Source organism: Anastrepha obliqua, chromosome 5 (genome assembly GCF_027943255.1).
Source record: "Anastrepha obliqua isolate idAnaObli1 chromosome 5, idAnaObli1_1.0, whole genome shotgun sequence".
NCBI classification, from domain to species: Eukaryota; Metazoa; Arthropoda; class Insecta; order Diptera; family Tephritidae; genus Anastrepha; species Anastrepha obliqua.
Window position 1 is genome coordinate 50,355,371 of NC_072896.1, and position 23,704 is coordinate 50,379,074.

Consider the following 23,704-nt stretch of genomic DNA (forward strand, 5'->3'; position numbering starts at 1 on the left):
ATGTCACTCCTCCTCTTTCTGTTTATTTTGTTCGTTTGTTTTCTATTGACAACCGACCTGATGTCAGACTTATCAAAATCGCGAAAAAGAAAGTAACTGTTTTGGGAGAGCGCCACCATCAGTACTCAATTCGTCTTGGGTATGGACTATATTAATTTTTTTTCGTATATCACCAATACAATCTCAGTTTTTTCGTAAACTAACCGCAGGCATGACCCCGATTACGACAGCCAATCAGCAGATTCCTTCAAAACCGCTGAGAACGGGTTAACGGTCTGATCTTAGTCAAATCTCCGCATTCTGTACATCGTGAAATTTGCCATCATTTGCAAAAAAACAATATTCAATTATCACAAATCGACTTCAGATTCAAACTTTTCTCCGATAAAAACAATGATGAGCTTTAAATTCGCATCAAAATTGTTCATTAGAGGGTTATTATTATTACATCTAAGCTTCGCATAAATTAAGCTTGCAACCGAATGTAAATCACCGCACAAAAAAAAAAACATCCAATCAACTAAATGAGACAAAAGTTATTAACTATTCATCAGTGTATCGCAAAAAGTTTCTAAACAAGTAACAATTTAGCTTTTAATTGCGAAATCAACAAACAAAATTTCTAAATCAGCATGATTCAAGATATTTTTCAATACATAATTTTTAATTTTCTTAAATAACGTTTGTTGCCATCAAACCGACTTTATTATATTTTATTTTTGAGAGGATTTTTTTTTTAAGAATATATAATAAATAAAATTCATTATATATCTTTATTTTTTTGCTATTAATATTATGAATTATTTAAAATCCAATAACCGGACATGCATCACATCTTGGCTTTCTAGTCATGGCTAGCTAGTCTTGTTATAAGACGCAGATCAATCTCTATAACTGTAAGAAATAGTCCACAGTTGTTAAATCACGTGACCTCGGCATCCAGTTTCCAGGACTATATTCTTCCACCAAAACCTTTTCTCAATAGAGTGTGGCATGGGGCCCAAAAAAGTAATGAATCATCTGCCTGTAGCATTGGCCTTATCTTCAGTTTGAAAATAGAATGTTACGAAACAGAGTTCCCTTATCTCCCTTTCAGCTTTCAGAATTTCAGGAGTCTCACTCCATATACGGTAATTTTGACTCCTTTGAAGCAGGTAAGATATTTAAACTTTTTTTATATTTTTCTTTTTCTTTAATAAATGCGTAATATCTTAAGAATATTGAGTCAATCGTCATGAGAGTTTGACGAGAATTTGAGTTATCGATGAGCCACCAGGAAACAGCGCTCTCAAAGCCATTATTCGCGAGTGGGCCAAAATATCTACAAGTCACATTCGGACAGCTTGCGATTCGTTTCCCAATCATCTCAAGGCCATAGTCAAGGCAAAAGGTGGTCAAATCGAGCAAAATTAAATTGATTCTTAATTTTTTTATTATTTTCACACATTTTTTTACTTTGAATTGAATAAAAGTAATTTTTCAAACTAAATTTATGACCTTTTTAATTCGTTGCACTTCGAGTGTTGGACCCTGTATTACCTATCCTTGTATTACTTATGCAAATAATTAATTTAAAACAAATATAATATTTACTTTTTCAGATTTGGGCTTAAAAATGGAATTCTGAATCACCAGGTATTCTTACAGTGCTCTTAAGTTTGAATGAAAGATGGCGGAGAGCAAAATAATTCTTATAGGGTTAGTATTTTCTGAATATTACGCATCCACTCATGATTCACTTACATATGTACATTTGTATGGTATATGAAATTAGATTTACATTGTCCATGAATTTTAAAATAACTTATTTACATTCAAATATTAATTTTAAATTAGATTTTAAACCGTTTGCAGCTTGTTTCCATTTAAATAAAAAAGTACGTTTTGGCTACCATTATCATCAAGAGGGATTTAATTTTTTCCCCTTTCTCAAACTTTATATTTTTTATATTTTCAATTCGAGCCGCCTGCACAGTCGGAAGAAAACAAATTCTCGTTTCCTATGCACTTATTTGGGTGATGAACTCCGTAGGAAAATTGTTATAAAGAATCATATTAAAATTCTCCTACGATTATAACTAAATGGTCTCCATACGATAGAGAAACTCAGCCAGTTGTTAGGAATGAATAAATGAAAAGAAAAATTCCACAACTACTTATTGAACACACGGACAAAGAAAACTGACGGCTGGGAGGTGTTGTGACTGATATCGGAATGCGAACTTGGCAAACAACAAAAAAGCTGTGTTGGAATTCATCTCACCTGGGTCGGCGACGGCCGACGCTGTAATGTTTATAAATAAAATATATGACTTGTATTTAGTATTATTGTTATTAAAGTTGTATTCCTAAGTTCAAACCCTGTCAAATAACTTTGAGGTTATGTGTTAAAACCAAAAAACAAAAAATAAATAAATTATTGGTTTCTATGCCAATAGAGGTTTCGCTGGTGATACTATTTTTGTGTTCGCTCTAGTAATATACTGGTGATTTGAAGGTGTATATCTGAGGTCTCTTGCCTCATTCTTCATTATTGGCTTTTAAAGAAAAGTGCAGATGAAACGTGATACTGATCAATATTTTCGGTAATCACGCACCATCAAATACAACTTGTAAAGAGTGGCAATTTCGACGTTCCAAAGTGGCAATTTTCGACGTGAGTTATAAATATCGCGAACGGGCACCGAAAAAATTCGAAGATACTCAACTACAACAATTATTGAAAGCAGACGCATGCCGAACCCTTGATGATATGTCTCAAGAGTTGGGTGTTGACAGATCAACCGTCGGTAATGGTTTGTGAATGGTCCAGAAAGCAGGTAACTGGGTGTCACATCAATTGACGGAGAGGGTTATCGACAGACGTTTGATGGCGTGTGAGATGCTTTTTGAACGGAAGAAAAGAAAGGTTTTCTGTATCGTATCATCACTGGTGATGAAAAATGAATCTATTATGATAACTCTAAATGTCGAAAATGTTGGATCCTGTCAGGTGAACCAGGTCCATCGGCACCGAAAAATAATATTCGTGCTTCAAGGGTTATGTTGTGCATATTGTGGTATCAGAAGGGTGTCATCTATTATGAACTCCTTAAACCATCTGAAATCATCACTGGCGATCGTTACCGACTGTAGCTAATGCGTTTGAATCGAGCTCTCAAAGAAAAACGGCCGGAATGAGACGGTTAACATGACAAACTGATTTTGCTGCATGATAACGTCAAGCCACACGTTGCTAAATCGGTTCAAAATATTTAGAGAGACTGAATTGGGAAATCTTGCCCCACCCACCGTATTCCGATCAATGCAGTCAGCCCTTATTGGAGAGCGGTTCACTTTTTACGAGAGCATCGCACCCTGGCTCAATGAATGGATCAAGTCAAAAGAACTCGAATTTTTCGTCAGAGGAATCCGAATGCTGCCTGAAAGATAGAGTAAAGTTGTAGCTTCCAATGAACTGTTTAAATAATTCGTAACTTTGGCTAAGAAAGGACGGAAACTTATTTCCATACCCAATAATAAAAATTCAAAAAGAAAATCACCATTGCATAATCGCACTTTGGACCAAATAAGCTAACAATTTCTCTCGCACAACAAACCCAAATTATGCTCTAGAAATTATACAAACTTTCGAATCGTTGGCGGTGAGAGCTTTAGAACTTTTTGCATTTCCAAGTCATAACATTTTTTTCCGTTTTTCAACTCTATTGTTTTCTATTTATTTTCTCTTCGACATTTATAATATATTTATATATTTTTCAATCATATTTTTATTTGTAGTTTCTTATAGTTTTATGGGGAGCCTTATCGTAAATTTTTTTAGACAATGAAATAAAATTGTGCTTTTTACGCCAGTAAAGAGTTCGCTATTAATAAGTAAAAATGGGCACGAATCCATCGCTTTGTAAAATTTACCATCTCAAGGAGGTGAGTTTCTGCAAATGTCTCCAAAAGTTACACTTCAATAGGTGTATAAGCCGCTGGTCAAAGAAAGGTCATTGAGTTTTTGATATCAAAGAGGCAGAGCTATTGAAGAGGATTTTTTCATATAAATATATTTACATTCATACGTACATATGTATGTATATATATGAAAAATTCTTAATTATTGCAATTAGAGTATGTGAAAATAATAATAAATCAACTACTAAGTTCCGCACTGATTAAAACAGTATCACCACCAGTTCACATTTCTGCCAACTTTTATGCCAGTAAATGATGAACTTTATAGGGTTCAGTTTGGTCGTTCTTTATTGAGGGGACTACTACAATAAAAAAACAGATTATCAGTATCAGATACTATATTATGTCAGTTATCCATTTTTATATGCAGAAAATAAAACATAATGGCGCTTTGTCATAGCCCAACATAATAGCCAACTTTACGAGGGAGTTCAATAAGTACCCGTGTTAGAAATGAAGACACCACTGTTTTTAGTTTTTTTTATTCCACAACGTAGTCGCTTTTTAGAAAGATACATTTTTCCTAACTAGAACCTAGAAAGATAACCTTTCTCCATTTCTCCTTTCAACAAGAGAAAGTCGCAATGAGCCAGATCGGGTGAATATGGGTGGTGAGGCAGCAATTCATAATGTAATCATGCAGTTTAGTGGCGACAACTCCCGATGAATATGCTGATGTATTATCGTGGTGAAACAGCACCTTCTTTTTCGCCAAATGCGGCGGTGTCTCCTTCAATTTTTTGTGAAAGCGGTCCAGTAACTCACTGTAGTATTGTCCAGCGATGGTTCTTTCTTTTTCTAAAAAATCCACGATTATGACGCCGATCGCATGCCAAAAAATAGTCGCCATGACTTTTCCGGCCGATGGGACTACCTTCGCCGTCTTTGGAGCAGATTCACCGGAAGAAATCGATTGTTTTGATTAATGCTTAGTTTTTGGTGTGTAATGATGAATCCAGTTTTCATCAACGGATCTCGCTTAAATTGCTCCAAACACTGCTTCGAAGTTAACAGCTGCTTTCGCTTGTTGTTGCTTCTGAGCAATCGAGGCACCCATCGGGCCAACAATTTTTTCATCGTCAACTTATCATGTTAAATATTAATTGCCGTTCCGGTCGACACACTTATGGCCTCTGTTAAATAAATAATAAATAATTGGCGCGTACACTTCTGTTAGGTGTTTGGCCGAGCTCCTCCTCCTATTTGTGGTGTGCGTCTTGATGTTGTTCCACAAATGGAGGGACCTACAGTTTCAAGCCGACTCCGAACGGCAGATATTTTTATGAGGAGCTTTTTCATGGCAGAAATGCACTCGGAGGTTTGCCATTGCCTGCCGAGGGGCGACCGCTGTCAGAAAAATGTTTTTATTAATTTTGCTTTCACCGAGATTCGAACCTCTCTGTGAATTCCGAATGATAATCACGCACCAATCCATTCGGCTACGGCGGTCGCCTCTGTTACTTCGCGCATTTTCGTTCGTCGATCAGCGAGAAACATGTCGAGGACTTTTTGAAGGATTTTCCTCGGTCTTGATCGGATGTTCGCCCACGTTTAAGTTCGTTGAACCAATATCTAACTGTGATTATGGATGACGGAGCGTCCCCATAGACAGCATCCAACTTTGCTTTTATCTTTTACCGAACGATACTGCTCTTTTTCCATCTTAGCGAAAATCACGAAACACGTCTTACTCGAATAGCTACCAGATCCAAACTAACCTGTCAGTCTGAAATTTGTTTTGCCTTCGTTTGATAGATGGCAGCACACGATGCTAACCAACTTCCCTCAGGAACACCTTCTGTCATCAAACATGGGTACTTATTGCATTACCCTCGTAGTTAGCAAGAGCTTAAAAAAGTGACTTTAGTAGTAGTAAATACACTGGAGTGGCAACGCTGTGAAAACAACGATGTTTTTCTTAGAAGGAAAAGTGCGTAATTCAGCTGAGAGCATATTTTGCAAAAGATTTTGATCCAATAATAATAATCAATAATTTTTAAATATTTTTTTTACGTTAGTAATCATTATAAACACATTTTAACAACAAACCAATTTTTTTATTAAAGTCCATGCTTTTGTACTGAGAGAAACTCAACTACTGATTCTTAATATTTTACTTTAAATTGAATATCATTCCAAAGGGGCCCGTATCGGACACTAGCATTCATTAAACTTGATCCACATACCACACCAGCATGTTTATAACAGGTTGCGCAAAATTAATCACCTTATCGGAAAATTTATAATCTTTGCAAATAGCGTCGTACGTCAAATTCATTTGGCGCTAGCTCACAAGTGTCACAGTTGCATTATACAAGCCACAAACAATGGGGCGCGGAAAGTTCGGAATGAAAATTTCCATCGCTCAAAATAATTTTTTTATTTAATAATAAAAATCATTTATCCGTCATCAAATGTCAAAAGTTGTTAATTTTGCGCCGCTTCATAGTTTGTTTTTGCTAAATGTCCAAATCTATAAAGAAAATATTGACAGTTCAAAGTAACTTAAAGGAAATTTGCCAATGTAGAGACCAAATAAAAAGGAAAAAATCAAATCATATTCTCTAGTGATACTACCAGTTCAATGTGCTTTCTTCTGCCACATTTTGCAAAAAATATTCAATCTACTTATTGAATTTTTTTCCAATTTGAAGCTAATTAAATTCATATCGGATACATTTTAGAATTAAGTATTTAAATAAAACATTTAAACAAAACGAGTTACGTAAAATATTTATGCAAAATAAAAAAAATGCTCAAACTATTTTGTCATGCCCATTAATGTTTTATATGTATGTGTATGAAGATAAACTGTAATAATTCAGCAGTCTCTGTTCGGGTTCGGCAAAAAGAAGCCGAACATTCCTTTTTGTTTATTTAACATTTTTATTGCCATTAAAGCGATCGTCATAACTGAATGGCTTGGTGCGTCACTACAATTCGGAAGCGCGCGGGTTGCGAACTCACGGGTACGAAATACCAAATGATACAAAACGTTTTTTCTAATAGCGGTCGCTCCTCGACTGGTAATGGCAAACCTCTGAGAGTATTTCTAGCACGAGCCTCCTAAAATACTTTTATGGTAGCCATCTGCTCAAAACGCGAGTTACGCGGTCCAAAGAATAGTTTTTTTATGCATCTCTGGTGCTTTGAGGACTACCCCAAACAAAGCGCTGGAAGTGCTAATCAATTTGCCTGTACTAAATCTCGTAGGGAAACATGTGGCCGCCGCGTCGGTACTTAGACTCAAAAGTATGACGCTATCGAAAGAACGGTGATTTGGCCACGCCTGCATTTTGTACTCTCTGAACAGTCACAAACAAGACATAGACTATTCTATTCCTAGACTCACCTTCGACAAGCTCTTAAAGATGAGCATACCGTCAAGAATAGGGGTTAAATATCTACACAGATGGTTCCAGGCTACATGATAAGATTGGCTATGAAGTATTTTCGAAGGAATTAGGACTGGAACTATCCGTTCGACTACCAGACTACTGCAGCGTCTATCAGGCAGAGGTTCTAGCTATAAAAGAAGTGGCTACATATCTAAATACGCATGAGCACTTCCTTTGCAATTTTCCAGCCTTAGCTAAAATCAAAGCAGGTTGTCTAGGTAAATACTTTTTCAATTATCTTACAGAACCTTAGACCAATCCTGCGCTTCATAAGAGCCTCAAAATGGTTTTATGAAGATAAATAAACAAAGTTCCCGTGTCGCACATCGGTATCCCAACAGACCTGTAAGGTCTAAGTGAGTTGGTCGTACGGACCGACTACCACCATAACTTAACCTAACCTGAGCATCTCATAAACCATCTGCCATTTCTTGCGGGCATAAGGCTTTAGGTCCTTCCATTTATGGGAAAACACGCACGTCACAAATAGGAGGAGGAACTCGGCCAAACATTCAAAAAGGGTGTAAGCTCCAATTGTATTGTATACGCAGGTCAGCTCTCAGGTGAAAATACAGATAACCTATTATTTTTACACTGCAATATTAAATTATTCAACTATGATTATTAAATAATTTCTAGTACTACATACAAACATTTGAAAATAAGTTTTTATGTTACATTTACAAACACACATATGCACATTTGTATATGCTACGAGTTGAAATTAATGTGCTTAAAACTTGTTTACCTACTTTTGCTTTTTTATAAAAAATATGGGACTTTTAAAAAGTATTTGCCTGTTTATTACTTGAGCTCTTGAAAGTGTACCGTTCGGTTTCAGTTCGCCCTTAAAACTTTCTTGATTTAAAATCAAGAATGAATAGAAAGAAGCTTCAGATGTGCGTACAGCAAACTGGCTGCCTCACTTTATAAAGAGTATTTCAAAAGACGCGCTTAGATAGATGTTGTTTCAAAATAAAAATTTTAAAATTTAGATTATTTCATCTTTCACTAGTTTTATTCAAAATTCGGCTCTTAACTATCATATCTGTAAAATGACATAACTTAAATGCCCACCATGAGTACGTCTATAGGCTGTCATATGAGAATTAAAATTTTCAAGGACTCGCTAACACATTACCGCATTTAGTTCAACAATCTCGATCCAAATGTTCTGTTTCCACTCTGGAATCGTTGTTGACTTATTTACACATTTTCAAAAAACCTAATAAAAAGTGCTCTAGTGGAGTTAGATCGCATGGTCTAGGTGGCCAGTTTTAGTCACCATTAGGAGAAATTAATCGACCGAGAAACCCAGATTGCAATAATGCAATGTTTTCCTGTGTTGTGTGAGACTTGTGGCGCTATCCTGTTGAAAATAAAGATCGTCTGTGTCAGTTCCTTCAAGCTCAGGCAACAAAAATCTTCAGTCAGTTGTCTATGGCGATGTTTACTGATATGGCGATGTCATTTTCTTCTTCGAAAAAAAGGGCCAATTATTCACCAGCCTGAAAGCCGCACCAAACATTCCATTTTAGTGTATGTAATGATTTTTCTGGAATTACTCAAGGGGTTTCTTTTCCTTAGATGCGAAAATTTTGTCTGTTGACAAATTCATTCAAAGAGAAACCAGAATCATGTTCAAAGAACAAATTCACGAAATTTCTGCGTCGATAATGAATTGTTGGCTTCAATTCTTATCTTAATTGAATTTTGTAAGGATGCAAATGTAAGCCTTTATGTAAAATCCGCCAAACAGTCGATTCGTGAATGCCTAATTGTTGAGAAAGTCGAGATATCGAAGTGGTTGTTCAGCAACACTTTGCGCTACAGCAGCAATAATCTCAACAGAACGCCCAAATTTCTGACTGCAAGTCCTTTTTCTTTTTTCGACAGAACCATTTTCTCGAAATTTTTTCGCCAAAGTTTGAACTGTCTACTCATTTGGATGATTATTTCCACTAAAGAAATTCAGAAATATTGCGATGTGTTGTTCTGAAAGATCGAAATTTTTTTTAATAAGTTGCAATAATTTTAATGCTTTATTCTATCATGCCACATTGTGCATCTGTCTACTTGACAAACAAAAGGTACCGCCTAGAAATTATTCCCTACTGACATTTAGGCGTTACTTTTAAAATAACCTTTATTATTATATTTTTCAGCTTACTTACCCAACAATGTACAAAACTAACAATTTTATTTGATTTTGCTTTTGCATTTATACAAGTTTTTAGTTGATGCCAATGGCAGCAGCTTTTGGCATTTTCAAGCTTAGAACAGCCTTTTGCTCATGAGCTCTACTTTAATTATTAGTCTTCACTGTAGGTGAAATGTGTACATATATTTTTTTCTTTTTATTGCTTTCTTTACAACTGTCTTGAGATATTGTATGTACAATAGTGCACGCCATAAATGAAAGTATTTGTGAAAATGGAAAAAGCTTAAAACGTTAAATTAACATCCTTCAACATTATAAATTAAACATTTTTTAAGTTTCTTACCGACATACCCATATACATATTTTTGGGTATCGTACAGTCTAAATAAGGGTTCCGTACAAAAAAAATGTGTAAAAAATTTAATATTGTGATCTTGTTGTGATATTGGATGCCATTGCTTTATAATGTTGTGTTTATACAGGAGCCAGATACTTTTTAGAAAAATGTAGTTTCAGTTCAGAAATTTAATGTTTTCGGAGCAGAAGACAAAAGTTTGGCGAAGAAGAAAATTAAAAAAAATCTTATTCCTACAGTTAACCATGGAGGAGGAATGTAGTGGTTTAGGGGTGCATAGTTGCATCTGGAGTAGGAAAAATGGTTTTTATTGATGAAGAAATGGATAAACATCTGTATTTAAACATTTTGAAAAATAATTTGCATGATAGTGCTGTTAAACTTGGACTGGATGCTAGCGGGTTCTTGTTTCAACAAGACAATGACCCAAAACACTCATCTTATCTCGTGCAAGAATGGCTTATTTACCACAGTAAGCAACTTAAAACTCCACCTCAATCGCCGGATCTGAAGCCTCTTGAGTATGTTTGGCAGCTCTTAGAAAGGAGAATCAGAAAACCTTATTTCGTTATTGTCTTAAGTTCTCTAATTCCAAAAATGAATGTGGAAGTTTTTGTTCCTTAAATATTGAATAAAAATGTTATTTTTTACGAATATATCCAAATTTTTTTCTGTTGTATAAATCGTGCTAAGTAACAGGTGTAACTGTTTTTAACTGTGAGTGTACGAATAAATTGTGTGATCACTGTGACATAAGTTACAGTTATGATTCTATAGATTTTAAATACGAGTATAACAATTTCTGTCTGCACATTTCTGTACAACAATTTTTTAAAATTTTTTTTATCATTTTTACTCAATATCGAGACTATACTTTTTGAAGAATGGCTGTGGAACATGGAAAAAATTACAAAAACAACGTGCATTATGAGTATTTGTCCTTGAAATATGATTTTTCAGGCATCAACGAAGGGTCAATGAAAGAAGCAAAGCATTCCATCAGCAGTTTTACCTCAAAGTTAGAAGAAAATAAAAAAATAAAGAGTAATTTAAAAAAACTATACAACAAATTGAAGATGCGAGATTTAGTCTTCAATGAAGGCAGACATTAAACTTCAACCATCAGCATCCACAAACAAAATGACCGAGCGGCCGCGAAAGAAGTTCGATTTATTGAGTAAGAAAAGTAAAGAGTAGAGGGCTTGATTGCTTCACGGTGTATTTCAAAAATACTAATTGCTCAAATAACGGGTGATCAATCATGAGGTGCTTTTTTCAATAGTTAAAAAAAAAACAAAAATGTAAATTAATATATGTTCAAAAGCTTTATTTATCATTTGAAAGGACATTCTTTGACATTTACTTTTTGAATATGACTTCATTCAAATGCTGGCCGCAACTACGCTTAAAGCGGTCCATTCTGAAGGTCCAATTTTCAATCACTCGTTCGAGCATTTCGACTGGTATGTCGTGAATAACACGCGTAATGTTGGCTTCCAGAGCTTCAATCGTAGCTGGTTTATCAGCATAGACCTTGGACTTCACGAATCCCCAAAGAAAAAAGTCCAAAGGTGTGATATCACAAGATCTTGGTGGCCAACTTACAGGTCCTAAACGTGAAATCAGCTGCTCTCCGAAATGACTTCTCAATAAAGTCATTGTTTCACGAGCTGTATGGCAAGTGGCTCCGTCTTGTTGAAACCAAATGTCGTAGAGATCATTAGATTCAATTTCAGGTAGCAAAAAGTCCGATATCATGGTACGGTAGCGAGCACCATTCACAGTTACGTTGCGGCCATCATGATTTTTGAAAAAATATGGACCGATGATTCCACCAGCCCATAAACCACACCAGACCGTTGTTTTCTCTGGGTGTAAAGGTAGCTCTTGAACCTGTTCTGGTTGCTCTTCATCCCAAATACGGCAATTTTGCTTATTGACGTAACCATTGAGCCAGAAATGCGCCTCATCGCTGAACAAAATTTTGCTCGAAAACAGCGGATCTTCTTCAATCTTTTCAAGAGCCCAATCAGCAAAACGGTGACGTGCAGGAAGGTCATTTGGCTTTAGTTCTTGTACGAGCTGTATTTTGTATGCTTTTAAATGAAGATCCTTCCGTAAAATTGACCAAGTTGTTCCATACGACAGTTCAAGTTGGTGAGAACGGTGCCGAATCGATTCATCGCGGTTTTCACGTACACTCTCTGCTACTGCCGCTATATTCTCAATGCTTCTTGCTGGACGTGGTCTATTCGGTCGAGAATTATCCACCAATGAATATTCGGATTCAAATTTGTTGATGGTATGTCGAATAGTGTTTAAGGCAGGCCGATTATGTTGACCATAATGCGGTCTAAGCGCACGAAAAACATTTGTCACAGAACGCTGATTTTCATAATACAGTTGAACAATTTGTAGACGTTGATGCGGTGTGAGTCCATGATGAAATGCCAAACGCTGTTCAACAAATCCACGATGACAGTTTGCCACAACTCGCGCGCGATCTGTAAAAAAACGCAAATGAAAAAAACTCCTCTTAATTGATCACCCGTTATAAGCTCGAAAATCTAGTTAATGTTATCAGAAGCGCTGGTGATAGTCCGGAAAAGTATAAAGTAATGAATAATGTTAGTTCTAGTGGCAACTCTGAGCAGATATATTTGACAAAAAAGAGGGCTATCAGCCTGGGAAGCGGACCATGTTAGAAAAGCTAAATTAGAGTGATGGCTTCAGCACTTTTTCATCCATTCTAATCAGTAAGTCAGTTCCGGTCACAGAACATAGAGACAAAAATTTGTCAATATATATGATCCATTACATAGTTCACTGTTGAATTTTTGTTTGTATTTTCGTTTGTATCGTTTCAATTGCGTGATGAAAGCAACAGTATTGCTTGGCAAAAGTATCGTCCGCCTGCGACTATGCACTGTCGTCGAATTTATAGCAAATAAAGATTATCTTGGCTTTGGGTTGTCTACTCTTCACGCCTGGATTCGCTGTTTCTAATTATTGCTTCACGTTAGTTAAGAAGTGGCAAGCGCGAGGCGCAACTGATAAGGATATCATGAAGCAACATTTTGCTGGGATTTAGAAAAAGTTTACAACTGAAATGATTTTGATAGTAGTAGGAAATACGGAAATAGCGTTCGCCGCTTTTTATGCATTTTTAGATTACACAATCGGTTGTTTTGCCGATCGGACAACTTTCGGAGGAAGCGAAGGAAGCTCGAATTAAATATTGCAGACAACGGCGTACTACTACGAATAGAGGCTTGGAGAACGCAAAGTAAACCTCAAAGATTGTTCAAGAATATAAGAAGTTTAATTCTGTTGCAAGACAGAATAAGCTCATACTTATATGGGTTCCAGGATACTGCGGGGATCAAGGGAATGAAATTGCTGATGAATTGGCTAACTGTGGATCTGCGGTTCCCCCACAGGGACCAGCGCCAATAATCGGAATCAGTTCTTCAGGAATAAAGAAGTGGGCCAGCGGTTATGTGTGCAATTTACATAAAGAGCGAAGGTCCGGTCTGGAACGCTGCAAAGCTGCAAAGTATTTTGTGACAAGCTTGAACAGAAAACTGTCGGCTTGCCTTCTAAAAAAGCCAGGACAGGATCCATGGGGTCAACATATGACTACCATTGGATTCATTGAGGATCCGATATGCCTGCCTTGCTTAGAGGAGGCGGACGGCACTGAGCATTTTCTCTGTGAGAGTCCCGCATTTGCTAGAGCAAGGCTACGAATTTTAGGTGCCGATGTCATGAGAACAAGTAAAATTCGTTCTCTCAAATTGGAGGATATTTATTGACAAATTTTGGTAATATATTTATTTCATATTTAATTTGAATAATTTTTATGAAAAAATAGTAGCATCTGGAAAAAATTCGAATTTTGAATTTTGGTATAATAAAATACACGTTTTGAAGTGAGACAACTTTTGCAAATTTTCGCCATCTAGGGAGTACTGGACATTTCGAAATTTAAATTTAATTTTCAATTTAAAAATGGTGATTAAAAAGTTTGAAATTTTGATGAAAAGTTTTTTACCTTTTGTTTTTTTAATTTGCTACAAGTTTGAGGCACGAATTTAAAGAGTTTCAGTAGGGGAATGGGTTAAAAAATATTAACATTTTTAAGTTATTAAAATTAAATAAGCAAGAAAAAATTTGTCAAAACTTCTCAATAAGTCTCTGTGAAGTACTCGTAGTTATTTAACGCAGTGTATATGCCAACGTATTTTTAATAATAATTAATTAAATATATAATAAAATATATGTATATTTCGTGTTCTGTCGCTAGAAACTTTGCAAATTTTAGCTGCGAAAGGTTATCAACACAAACACCAAATAACATTTTTAGTAAAAAATTATAAAGAGAAATGCGCATATCAGTTTTATTATATGTACTTTTTAGAAACCTGCATATATTTGTGTAAATGTGTATAGAACAAGCAGCTTTTTATTGACTTATTAGCACACATCTATGTATGTATGTGTGTACACAAATTTTGATGTAAATTTTCGGCGCCACTAAATTCTGAATGGGAACTGCACAAATTATTTCTCAGGAAAGCGCAGAAAAGGTGGAGCTCCATTTCTTCATGTGCTATTTCGAAAATCCTGGCCCCAGTATGATATACGAAGGACTCAGAAAGTTCTTTGGACTCCTCGCCATTCAATTTCCAAACTCGTAGCTGTGTTTACCGGTCACTGGACGATCGGCACACACGCGGAAAAGCTAGGGTTACCATTTAGCCCCCATTGCAGAAGCTGTGGTGACCTTTCAGAGAAGGAGATTGCAGAGTATTTTCTCTGTAAATGCCCGGGTTTGGCAGCTAGACGACAAAGGTCACTGGGCGCTCCTTTCTTCGACAGCCTGGTGCAGTGCGCCAACCTAAACCAATCAATCTTCCCCATTATATCAACAGCTCTGGCTGGCTGTAGATATCTGCCTGTTGGAGGTCTCATAATGGTATCAAAACGGCGCTTTAGTGATACTTGAGGAGTGCCAGGTGCACTTCAACCATTTCACCTACCTACCTACCTAAATTCTGAGCGTTACATGCTTAGTAGTATAAGCATGGAAAGTATACTTTCTCAAATGTTTTCGCCACAAGTAAGCAAACAAATATTAATAGAAATTTTGGTTCTCTAAATTTTTTGAAATTTCCACTTGCGACATTGCACTGATCGTGGACTACACCATCAAACACTTGCCCACTTAATCCTACAATATTTTGTACTTTTCCACTATCAATTTGTGGAAAAACAACGGTCAGTGATACAATTGCTGACTGCGTACATACTTATATGGAAATATACACTGTGAAAAATGTAAGTTTTTTCTCTTTGCAACATAAACAAGTGGATGACACTTTTGCTTGAAAAAATTGCTCAAGCAAACTGTGTTTTTTTTTTCTTTGAATATGAAGCTAAGCGTAATCTTAACAGAATCTAACTGTTCTTGATACCTACCTCCATACAAGTGTGTGCGTACCACCACTTCCTTGATGCAGCCAGTTCAATTTATCAATCACATTGCACCATTATGCCGTAATCGCTAATGAACTATCACAAATTTTATACTTTTATAAATTTTGTATTATTACTATATATATTTCTAATGCACGACCCGTTGGCATAGAAAGTGAAAATTTTTAAATCAATATCCGTTGATAGGCAGTTCAAAACAAATTTCTGTGTACGCTTTCATATAACGGCATTACCAACTGATAACCTCAAAATTCGAACTGCTAATACGTATACGTAAGTATGTATGTATGTAGGTATACTTTGACTCCTGTAGCATAATGAATATCATAGTTGAACGCTAATTTCTATTTTTTGCGAGTTATTTCCTCTGGCTTTTTGGTTTTTTTCTTCTCGTGCTCCTAACTTCTTATCAGTTCAACGTCAAACTGAGAGCAAGTTTTGTTATTCTAAATGAATTGTGCGCATCTTCGATTACGTCTGCAGAGGTGGCGATTAGCGAGTGGGTTTAAGTCGAGTCTGAATATTGCTACCAGACGCTCACATTTTCGTTTAACGTACAAATTTATTTCTAAAATTAATCAGAAACAAATATATGCACATACATATAAGGCAAATACTGCGTGGCTCTGTGCCTCAGATTTCAAATTCGTTTAGCTCTCCCAAATGTGTTTGCTGTGATCTCAAAGAAAATTAAACTATCATAAAGGTTCCTAAATGAATTTAATAGCAAATTGAGCGTAAAAATTTGCTATCAGTTAAATGCGGAAAATAATTTTGTGATAATTTTGGAGGGTATTTTTTGCGTTTTTTTCAATTTCTGTACACATTTGAAACCCGGCTTTGACGAGGAAAGGTTTAAATTTTAGTGAGTTACTATGAAATTAATTGTTAACGCGCACATGGAAACTTTCAAGAGTACTGACACTGTGATAAAGTGGAGAATGTGCATATAAAATAAAATATAAAATAAAAATAAAGCGAAAAAATATGTTAATTAAATAATCAAATCAAATCAGTAACATTTAGAAAACTTCTAAGCAAAATTTATTACTTCAAATCGTTTATTAAGAACTGAAATTCTTGTGAAAATTCAAAGGTAAATCTAACTTTCCTGGATTTATAATTTACAAATTATTAAGAAAAAATTATTTATAATAATAAAACTCGGAGGTGCGTAGGTTCGAATCTACGTGCATCAAATACCAAAGGATAGAAAACAGTTCTTTCTAATAACGAACGCCACTCGGCAAGCAATGGCAAACCTCCGATTGCATTTCTGCCATGAAAAATCTCCTCAAAAAAATATCCGCCGTTCGGAGTCGGCTTAAAACTGTAGGTCCGTCCATTTTTGGAACATCAAAACCCTCACCACAAATAGGAAAAGGAGCAGTGCCAAACACCTAACAGAAGTGTACGCGACAAATTTTATTTTTTTGATAAATTATTTATTGAATGATAAAATATTATAATAGTCCTGTGAGAGCGCAAAGTTATGGTATTTGAGAAATATATATGCAAGTTTCAGTAACTCATTTTAAGTTCACACGCTGGTGATAATAAAACAAGATTTTTTAATAAATGTTTTCCGTTTTTGTACTGGTATAAAACCAACAAAGGATTTAAGCAGATTTTATATTTGGCTACAAATTTGGTTCATGCCATTAATATGGTGTTGTTGTTGCAACCGTGTAAATATTCCCTATAAATACTTTGGGAGTACTGCAGGAGTGAGTGTTGTTGGCCGGATATAAGTCCGAGTAGTTCCGGTAGCGTAGAACCGACTATCGTGTGAACGATCATCACGGAAATGCATTAGTGATGGAACATCTCTCCGACATATTCAATCTTCGCAAACGAGTACTATTGCGTTTAACTGCTTAAATTGTGGCTGGTTTGTCAGCGTAGATTTGTGGTTTGCTCTTGGCATACCCCTACAATACCCAGTTTCCTGGAATTGAACTCTACGAGTTCGCCTCTACTATTGATTGGGACCTGTTGTTTTCTGGTTTAGAAATCTCAAGTTGCTTTAGTATATTGTATTTAAGTCAAAGAGGCCTGCCATGAACAAGTTCCTCATAAAAAACAGAGTCAACAACATAAAGACGCACTCCCCAAATAGGAGGGCCAATCACCCAAAAAGGGTGTTAACGCCAAAGAGGCAATATGAAATAAATATTGGCATACTAAAAGTTTAAAGGACCTGGAAAAAAATTCGTTCGTAAATTCAAAAAAAAAAAAAAATTCCAAAAGATCTATTCATTTTGTGAAGTTTAAAGAATATACTAAAAAATATAACTAACTAGCCTAACTGAGTTTTTACATACTAACTACATTTTGAATTATGAAGCCAATATAAAAATAAGTCCAAATCTTTATGGAGCCTCATAAAACCTAAAGAAACAATTGCTTTAGCATTCCATCTGCCTTATTTTCCCATGATAAAAGTGTGAATTCTGCTAATGAAGTGGCTAACCTCTTCGCCAATTTCCAATTTTGTTCCTCAGTCTGTTAGTGATTTGAAGTTCGAGTATGATGCGGATTCGTCTGGTGGCTTTGGCTTTCTATGTATGTTGTAGCCTTCGTATGATGTTGCCAAAGGTATGACTATTGCTCTCGTATCTTAAGTATTCCTACAGGGCAATCTTCAAACCATGAAATCTGATTATTGAATCTGAGTGTCACAATGTCAAAGCTTGAAAATAGAAACCGATATCGAAATCAATAGGTTAGAACTAAAATCTTCTAGATGTTCTTCAAAACTCCATTGTGGCAACGCTATCAAAAATTCCCCACAGTCGTTTCTATGTTGCCAGAAGGATTGGGTTTTAAATCCCATCAAAGTCTGTCACTGCCATCTGTTCCTAGGTTTTATTTCTTTTCCTTCAACATTTTTTGCCTCTGGATGATACACAGTATGATTTCTTCGCTTTTATAGCCGCTTGGCTATCTACGTAAATGTTGCGTCTGTAAAATCTGCTGGTTTCTTTTCAGCAAATATCTCAGCTTAAAACGCAGTACAATAGTTAGGTAGTTTAAATGCCTTTTTGAAGCTTAATTCCGCACAATCACACTAATTTTTGAGATTTTTTTCGGACGCGGTCTTGTGCATTTTCTCCATTTAACGCCCACTCCACATTTTTTTATGTGGAAGAACAGCGTTAGCAGAAAAAATTGTCAAAAACCAACGCGATTTTTGAACCACTTGAAACCAAAATTCCATCATCTATTAAGCTGCATACCGGAAGTTTTTTTAAATATTCTGAGTAAAAATTTTACAATGTCCATGAAAATTTTCCGAATACAAGCTAGGAAGATGGGTTTAAAATGGCTTTGGGTTATGATATACTTACATATGGGGCAGATTTCGGCTGGTGTTTGCGTTATATTAGAAAGGAATCTAATTGACTAGCGAAAACTTTCTTGCCGGGGAATTGACCATCCAAGGAACTCAGCCAGCGGTTGTCTGTTCTATTTTTGGAACCGCAAACCTAGCAAATATATTAGTTAGCACAGAGCGCAACACTCTTATTTATTAAAATTTCTATGAAATAATCTTGATTTATAAATAATCAATTAGTTATGTAAAAAGACATACATATATGCATACATACATATATTATTGAAAACTTTGATCAGCGCTGGTCACGACTTTTTCGCATGTTTCTGGCATTTTACGTATGTTTTGTGGAAACGTGACTAATTTGTCGTTTAATGCTCAGGATGAAAGTTTGCCTTTAATGCATAACAGACTTCAAGTTACAATATCCGATCACATAATTTAAATAGAATACTTCGTAATTTTTAGTTTACTCCAATGAACATGGAAATGAATCCTTATAGACTAAGACCCTTTTGGTAGTAAATTAATGTTTATTTATGATTATTATAAGAAATTAGGAAAATGATTATATGAAAACTAGTTCAACAGATATATTATATATGTACGTTTGTGAATATGTGCATACATATCTTTATACCTACATGGTGGCGCAAAATTAATCATCCTTTTGGAAGATCTACAAACAGTAGCAATGGAGGGCGCAAAGTTTACCATCATTTAAAATCTTTTTTTATGTAAAAAAATACATTTAGTACGTATATTTCTGAAAGTATTCGATGCGGTACCAACTGGTGGTAGCAGAGCAAAAGGAATACCTCCTCTACGTTGGAAAGATCACTTGGTGTGTCCGACTGGTACCTAGAGAGAAACAACTCGGCCAAATCGCTTAAGCGGTTATAGCGTCAATCAAGAAAAAGAATAAGGAAGTTATTCAAAAACATAATTGGATGATCAATTCTGTGCCACCTTGTATTAGTACTAATTATATTCGCACACATAATTTATGTGTATAAATACCTAATCAACATTTGATTACTTAATTTCAGACCCCTCCAGAGGGTGTACACCTACAACCTATAGTTCCTGTGAATAGTACCCATATAGCGATGGCGTTCGATTTTGTTGCGGGTTGTCTTGGTGGTAAGTTCAAAAAAGCAAATTTTCAATTATTTTTACCATAAGTAATAAAATTAATATTGTGTTTCTATTAATCAAAATAATGTTTTCCATAACTCAGGCGTTGGAATTAGAAAAGAAAAAAGAAATTAATTAAATAAAAAAAAGTTAAAAATAAATAAAAAATAAAAAACTTATTTGCCATTGAAAATAATTAAATTATAAAATAAAATTATTATATTAATTATTTTTAATGTAATAAATAAATAAATAATAAAATTATTATTTTTAATTACTTTTAACAGATTATAAAAAAAATCGTCGATTATTTTATTTTTTTCTTCTTTGATTATTTGACACATTTTCTCAAATATTCTAAAAACAAAGTAATCGCACTATTTTTTATTTTGTTTATGTTTTGTTTATTTTGTTATGGTACAAATTTATATTTATTGTTATGTAATGAATTTTTTTTTTTTGAATATTTGAGACAAATTATAAAAAATCAGAAAAACCAGCGTTTATTATTGAACTAGCAATTAAGTTGTTTTCGGTTACTTGGTACATTTTTTCAAATAAAAATAATAATTATTATTATTTATTGAATTTTTTGTGCCAAATTATACAAAATCTGCAATTCATATTTTTTTTTTAAATAAAAACTTTCTCAAATAATTCAAAAAGCAAATATCGCATTATTTTTTATATATATTTTTTTTGTGTTTAGGTAAAAAATTATAACTATTATTAGTTATTGAACTATTATTACTCTTTTTATTATGTTTGTCATATTATACAAATCAGAAAAATCAGCGATTATCATTAATTAGTTATTAAATTAGCAGTTCCATTTTATTCGTTTTTGGTTTTGTGATACATTTTTTAATCATAACTATTATTATTTAAAGATTTTTTGGGACAAATTAAAAATAATCAACGATTCAGATTTTTTATTATATGATAAACTTTCTTTGATTATAAAAAAAAAATAAATAATTGGCGCGTACACTTCTGTTAGGTGTTTGGCCGAGCTCCTCCTCCTATTTGTGGTGTGCGTCTTGATGTTGTTCCACAAATGGAGGGAACTACAGCTTCAAGCCGACTCCGAACGGCAGATATTTTTATGAGGAGCTTTTTCATGGCAGAAATACACTCGGAGTTTTGCCATTGCCTGCCGAGGGGCGACCGCTATTAGAAAAATGTTTTTATTAATTTTGCTTTCACCGAGATTCGAACCAACGACCTCTCTGTGAATTCCGAATGGTAATCACACACCAACCCATTCGGCTACGGCGGTCTTTGATTACTTTCTTTTTAATTGTTTTTATTTTATTTAAGGGTAAAAATTATAATTATTTTTTTAATTACTGATGGCAAATTATAAAGAAATCAAATAATTCAGCGATTATTATTAGTTTAATATTAAATTATCAATTCAGTATTTTGGTATATTTAATAGGTAATGTAATAAATAATAATATTTATTTTTAAGAAAAAAACTAATTGAAGTTTTTGTGACAAATTATTATATAAAAAAATTTGCAATTCGGTTTTTTTATTTTTTTTATTATTCGATCAATTTTCTCAAATAATCCGAAGAAAATAATAGCATTATGAAAGTAACGCAGGATGAAAGTCTTAGACCCAAATAGTAAAACGTCAAAATCGTCTTGGATTCTTCAGTCAAATTTTTTTGATATGGCCATTTTAAATTTGTAATATTTTGCCTAAGTGTTTTTAGAATAAATGGGGGAAAGAGTTAAAATACTTGTCGTAGAGAAATATGTTGTTAGGGCGAATATATGTATGTAGTAAAATTTTATGAGGACTAATTTTGTAGAACAAGTTAACCCAATAGCTCTCTCACGAAATCGTGTTGGTAACGTTTTTAGAGAGGCCGAGTAAAATGGCATTGTTTAGGTCGCTAGAGGGGACCCCTAGTGAAATTTTCTGGCAAAGAATATTATAATCCTCTAGCGATATTCAAAATGCCATTTTACTTAAATTTTCTAAAAAAGAGGCCAAAACGACCCTTTTGTGAGATATCTAATCGACTAAAGCGATTTATAAAATTATAGCTCTAAAATTTTGCTATAGCACCTTAACAACACTTTTGTCTCCGACAATACTTTTTTACTTTAATACTTTTTTTCCTTTAATCTAAAAACACGTAGGCAAATTTTTCAATATTTACCATATTGTCTATAAATTTGGTATTTTTTAACAGCTACTTACAAATTCATCCAACAACTTTTTCTAAAATTTTTGCAGGCTGTGCGGGTGTATTGGTTGGTCATCCCTTCGATACGGTTAAAGTCCACCTACAAATGCAAGATGTTAAGAATCCCATTTACCGAGGTACGTTCCACTGCATCTCATCACTAATTCAAACTGATGGTACGCGTAGTCTGTATCGAGGCATGTCCAGCCCACTGATGGGGATCAGTGTTGTGAATGCCATAGTCTTCGGTGTTTATGGAAATGTACAACGGCAAATAGAGGACTCCAATTCCTTATTTTCGCATTTTATAGCCGGCTGTGCTTCGGGCCTTTCGCAAAGTATAGCGTGTTCGCCAATGGAATTAGCTAAGACGCGTATGCAGCTACAGCATCTGGATCCAAAAGCGCCTCAATTCAAAAGTCCATTCCAATGCATAAGGCATATAATTCAGAGAGACGGATTTAAAGGAGGGTTTCGTGGGTTGGGTATAACAGCCGCCAGAGATGTGCCAGGTACGTAAAGTTTAAAAAAATTACAACTGCATATCGACATTCACACTAAGTAATTACCATTTCACTTTAAAAAAAACGAATGTCGTTCAAGCAGTATACACATGCATATGTTTGGATAGCCTAGAAACGCTCATAAGAGTGTATCGGAATAAAAAACTAATAAATTAAAATAAAAAATCTTTACCTATCGTTTCCTAAGAACTGTTGAATGGCCCTCTCATGTGCAATGTGTTAGGTTTTTGGAAGTGTTAATAAATTTCATATATCTTTCGCAGCTTTCGCCGCCTACTTTGTTAGCTACGAGTGGCTTATGTCGTTAAGTGAAAAACCCAACGTGCTTCATGCCCTTGCTGCCGGTGGCATGGCCGGCATTGCCTCCTGGCTCGTATGCTATCCTACAGATGTAGTCAAAACATTATTGCAAGCAGACGGAATGAGTTCAGCACCAATATACGAGGACGCTTGGGATTGTGCGGTAAAGAATTATCACAAGCACGGCATACGCTTCTTTTCCCGGGGTCTCAACTCAACCATAATACGAGCATTCCCTGCGAACGCAGCCTGTTTCTATGTAGTTGCGTGGATTTTGGGTTTGGCCAAACACACAAATATGGATGTGGAATTACAAACAGCAGATCAGCTGGCTATCTCGAGTGTTCCCATAACTGTGGAGATGCCACTCTCGTATTTACATAGATATGAAAAGGAGCGCCGTGAAGTACGCGAAAAGCGGTGCACTATGGTAAAAATACTACAGACATTGGGTTCGTTCAATGAAGCAGTATGCCATTCAGATATTGAGGAGCTGGCACATGAATTCTATCCAGAAAACGATAATGATTTTAAATATTATGTTTTTGAGGATGAACGCTTGAACATAAAAGAAATTTTTAACGATTACGATTAATACTGCAATGCAGGTTTAGCGTTCTCGTGCATATGAGCATTTTGCATACACACATACATACATACTTATTTATGTACATAAATAGTGCTAAAGCATAAAATAGTCGTCTGTAGTTAGGAACTATGAAAATTATCAAAATATATTCTAAATAATACTTTAAAATTGTGTAAAAGAAGGCAGTTGTATTTTGAATTGATAAAGGGAAAATAAAAAATTCATTTTAAACTCTAAA

The 23,704-nt window shown here is 34.9% G+C and overlaps 1 protein-coding gene across 2 annotated transcripts; it reads left to right on the top strand.

Moving 5' to 3' along the window:
* Positions 1–3,782: 3,782 nt before the first annotated feature.
* LOC129248156 (mitochondrial basic amino acids transporter) lies at positions 3,783–23,704 on the top strand. 2 transcript variants are annotated; one of them, XM_054887602.1, is made up of 4 exons: positions 3,783–3,927; positions 19,763–19,856; positions 22,104–22,565; positions 22,841–23,704. In XM_054887602.1, exons 1-4 carry the CDS (start codon positions 3,883–3,885, stop codon positions 23,470–23,472), a joined length of 1,233 nt encoding a protein of 410 aa, XP_054743577.1. In that variant the 5' UTR covers positions 3,783–3,882; the 3' UTR covers positions 23,473–23,704. The 2 variants fall into 2 exon arrangements, with proteins under 2 accessions (XP_054743577.1, XP_054743578.1); XM_054887603.1 differs by lacking the exon at positions 3,783–3,927 and adding an exon at positions 15,894–16,472.

What these genes read in the sequence shown, in the direction of transcription:
- LOC129248156 (XM_054887602.1), top strand. Translation starts at nt 3,883, where the DNA reads ATGGGCACGAATCCATCGCTTTGTAAAATTTACCATCTCAAGGAG. An exon ending in AAATTTACCATCTCAAGGAG is followed by an intron (nt 3,928 to 19,762) that starts GTGAGTTTCTGC and finishes ACTTAATTTCAG; the next exon opens with ACCCCTCCAGAGGGTGTACA. An exon ending in AGCCGCCAGAGATGTGCCAG is followed by an intron (nt 22,566 to 22,840) that starts GTACGTAAAGTT and finishes TATCTTTCGCAG; the next exon opens with CTTTCGCCGCCTACTTTGTT.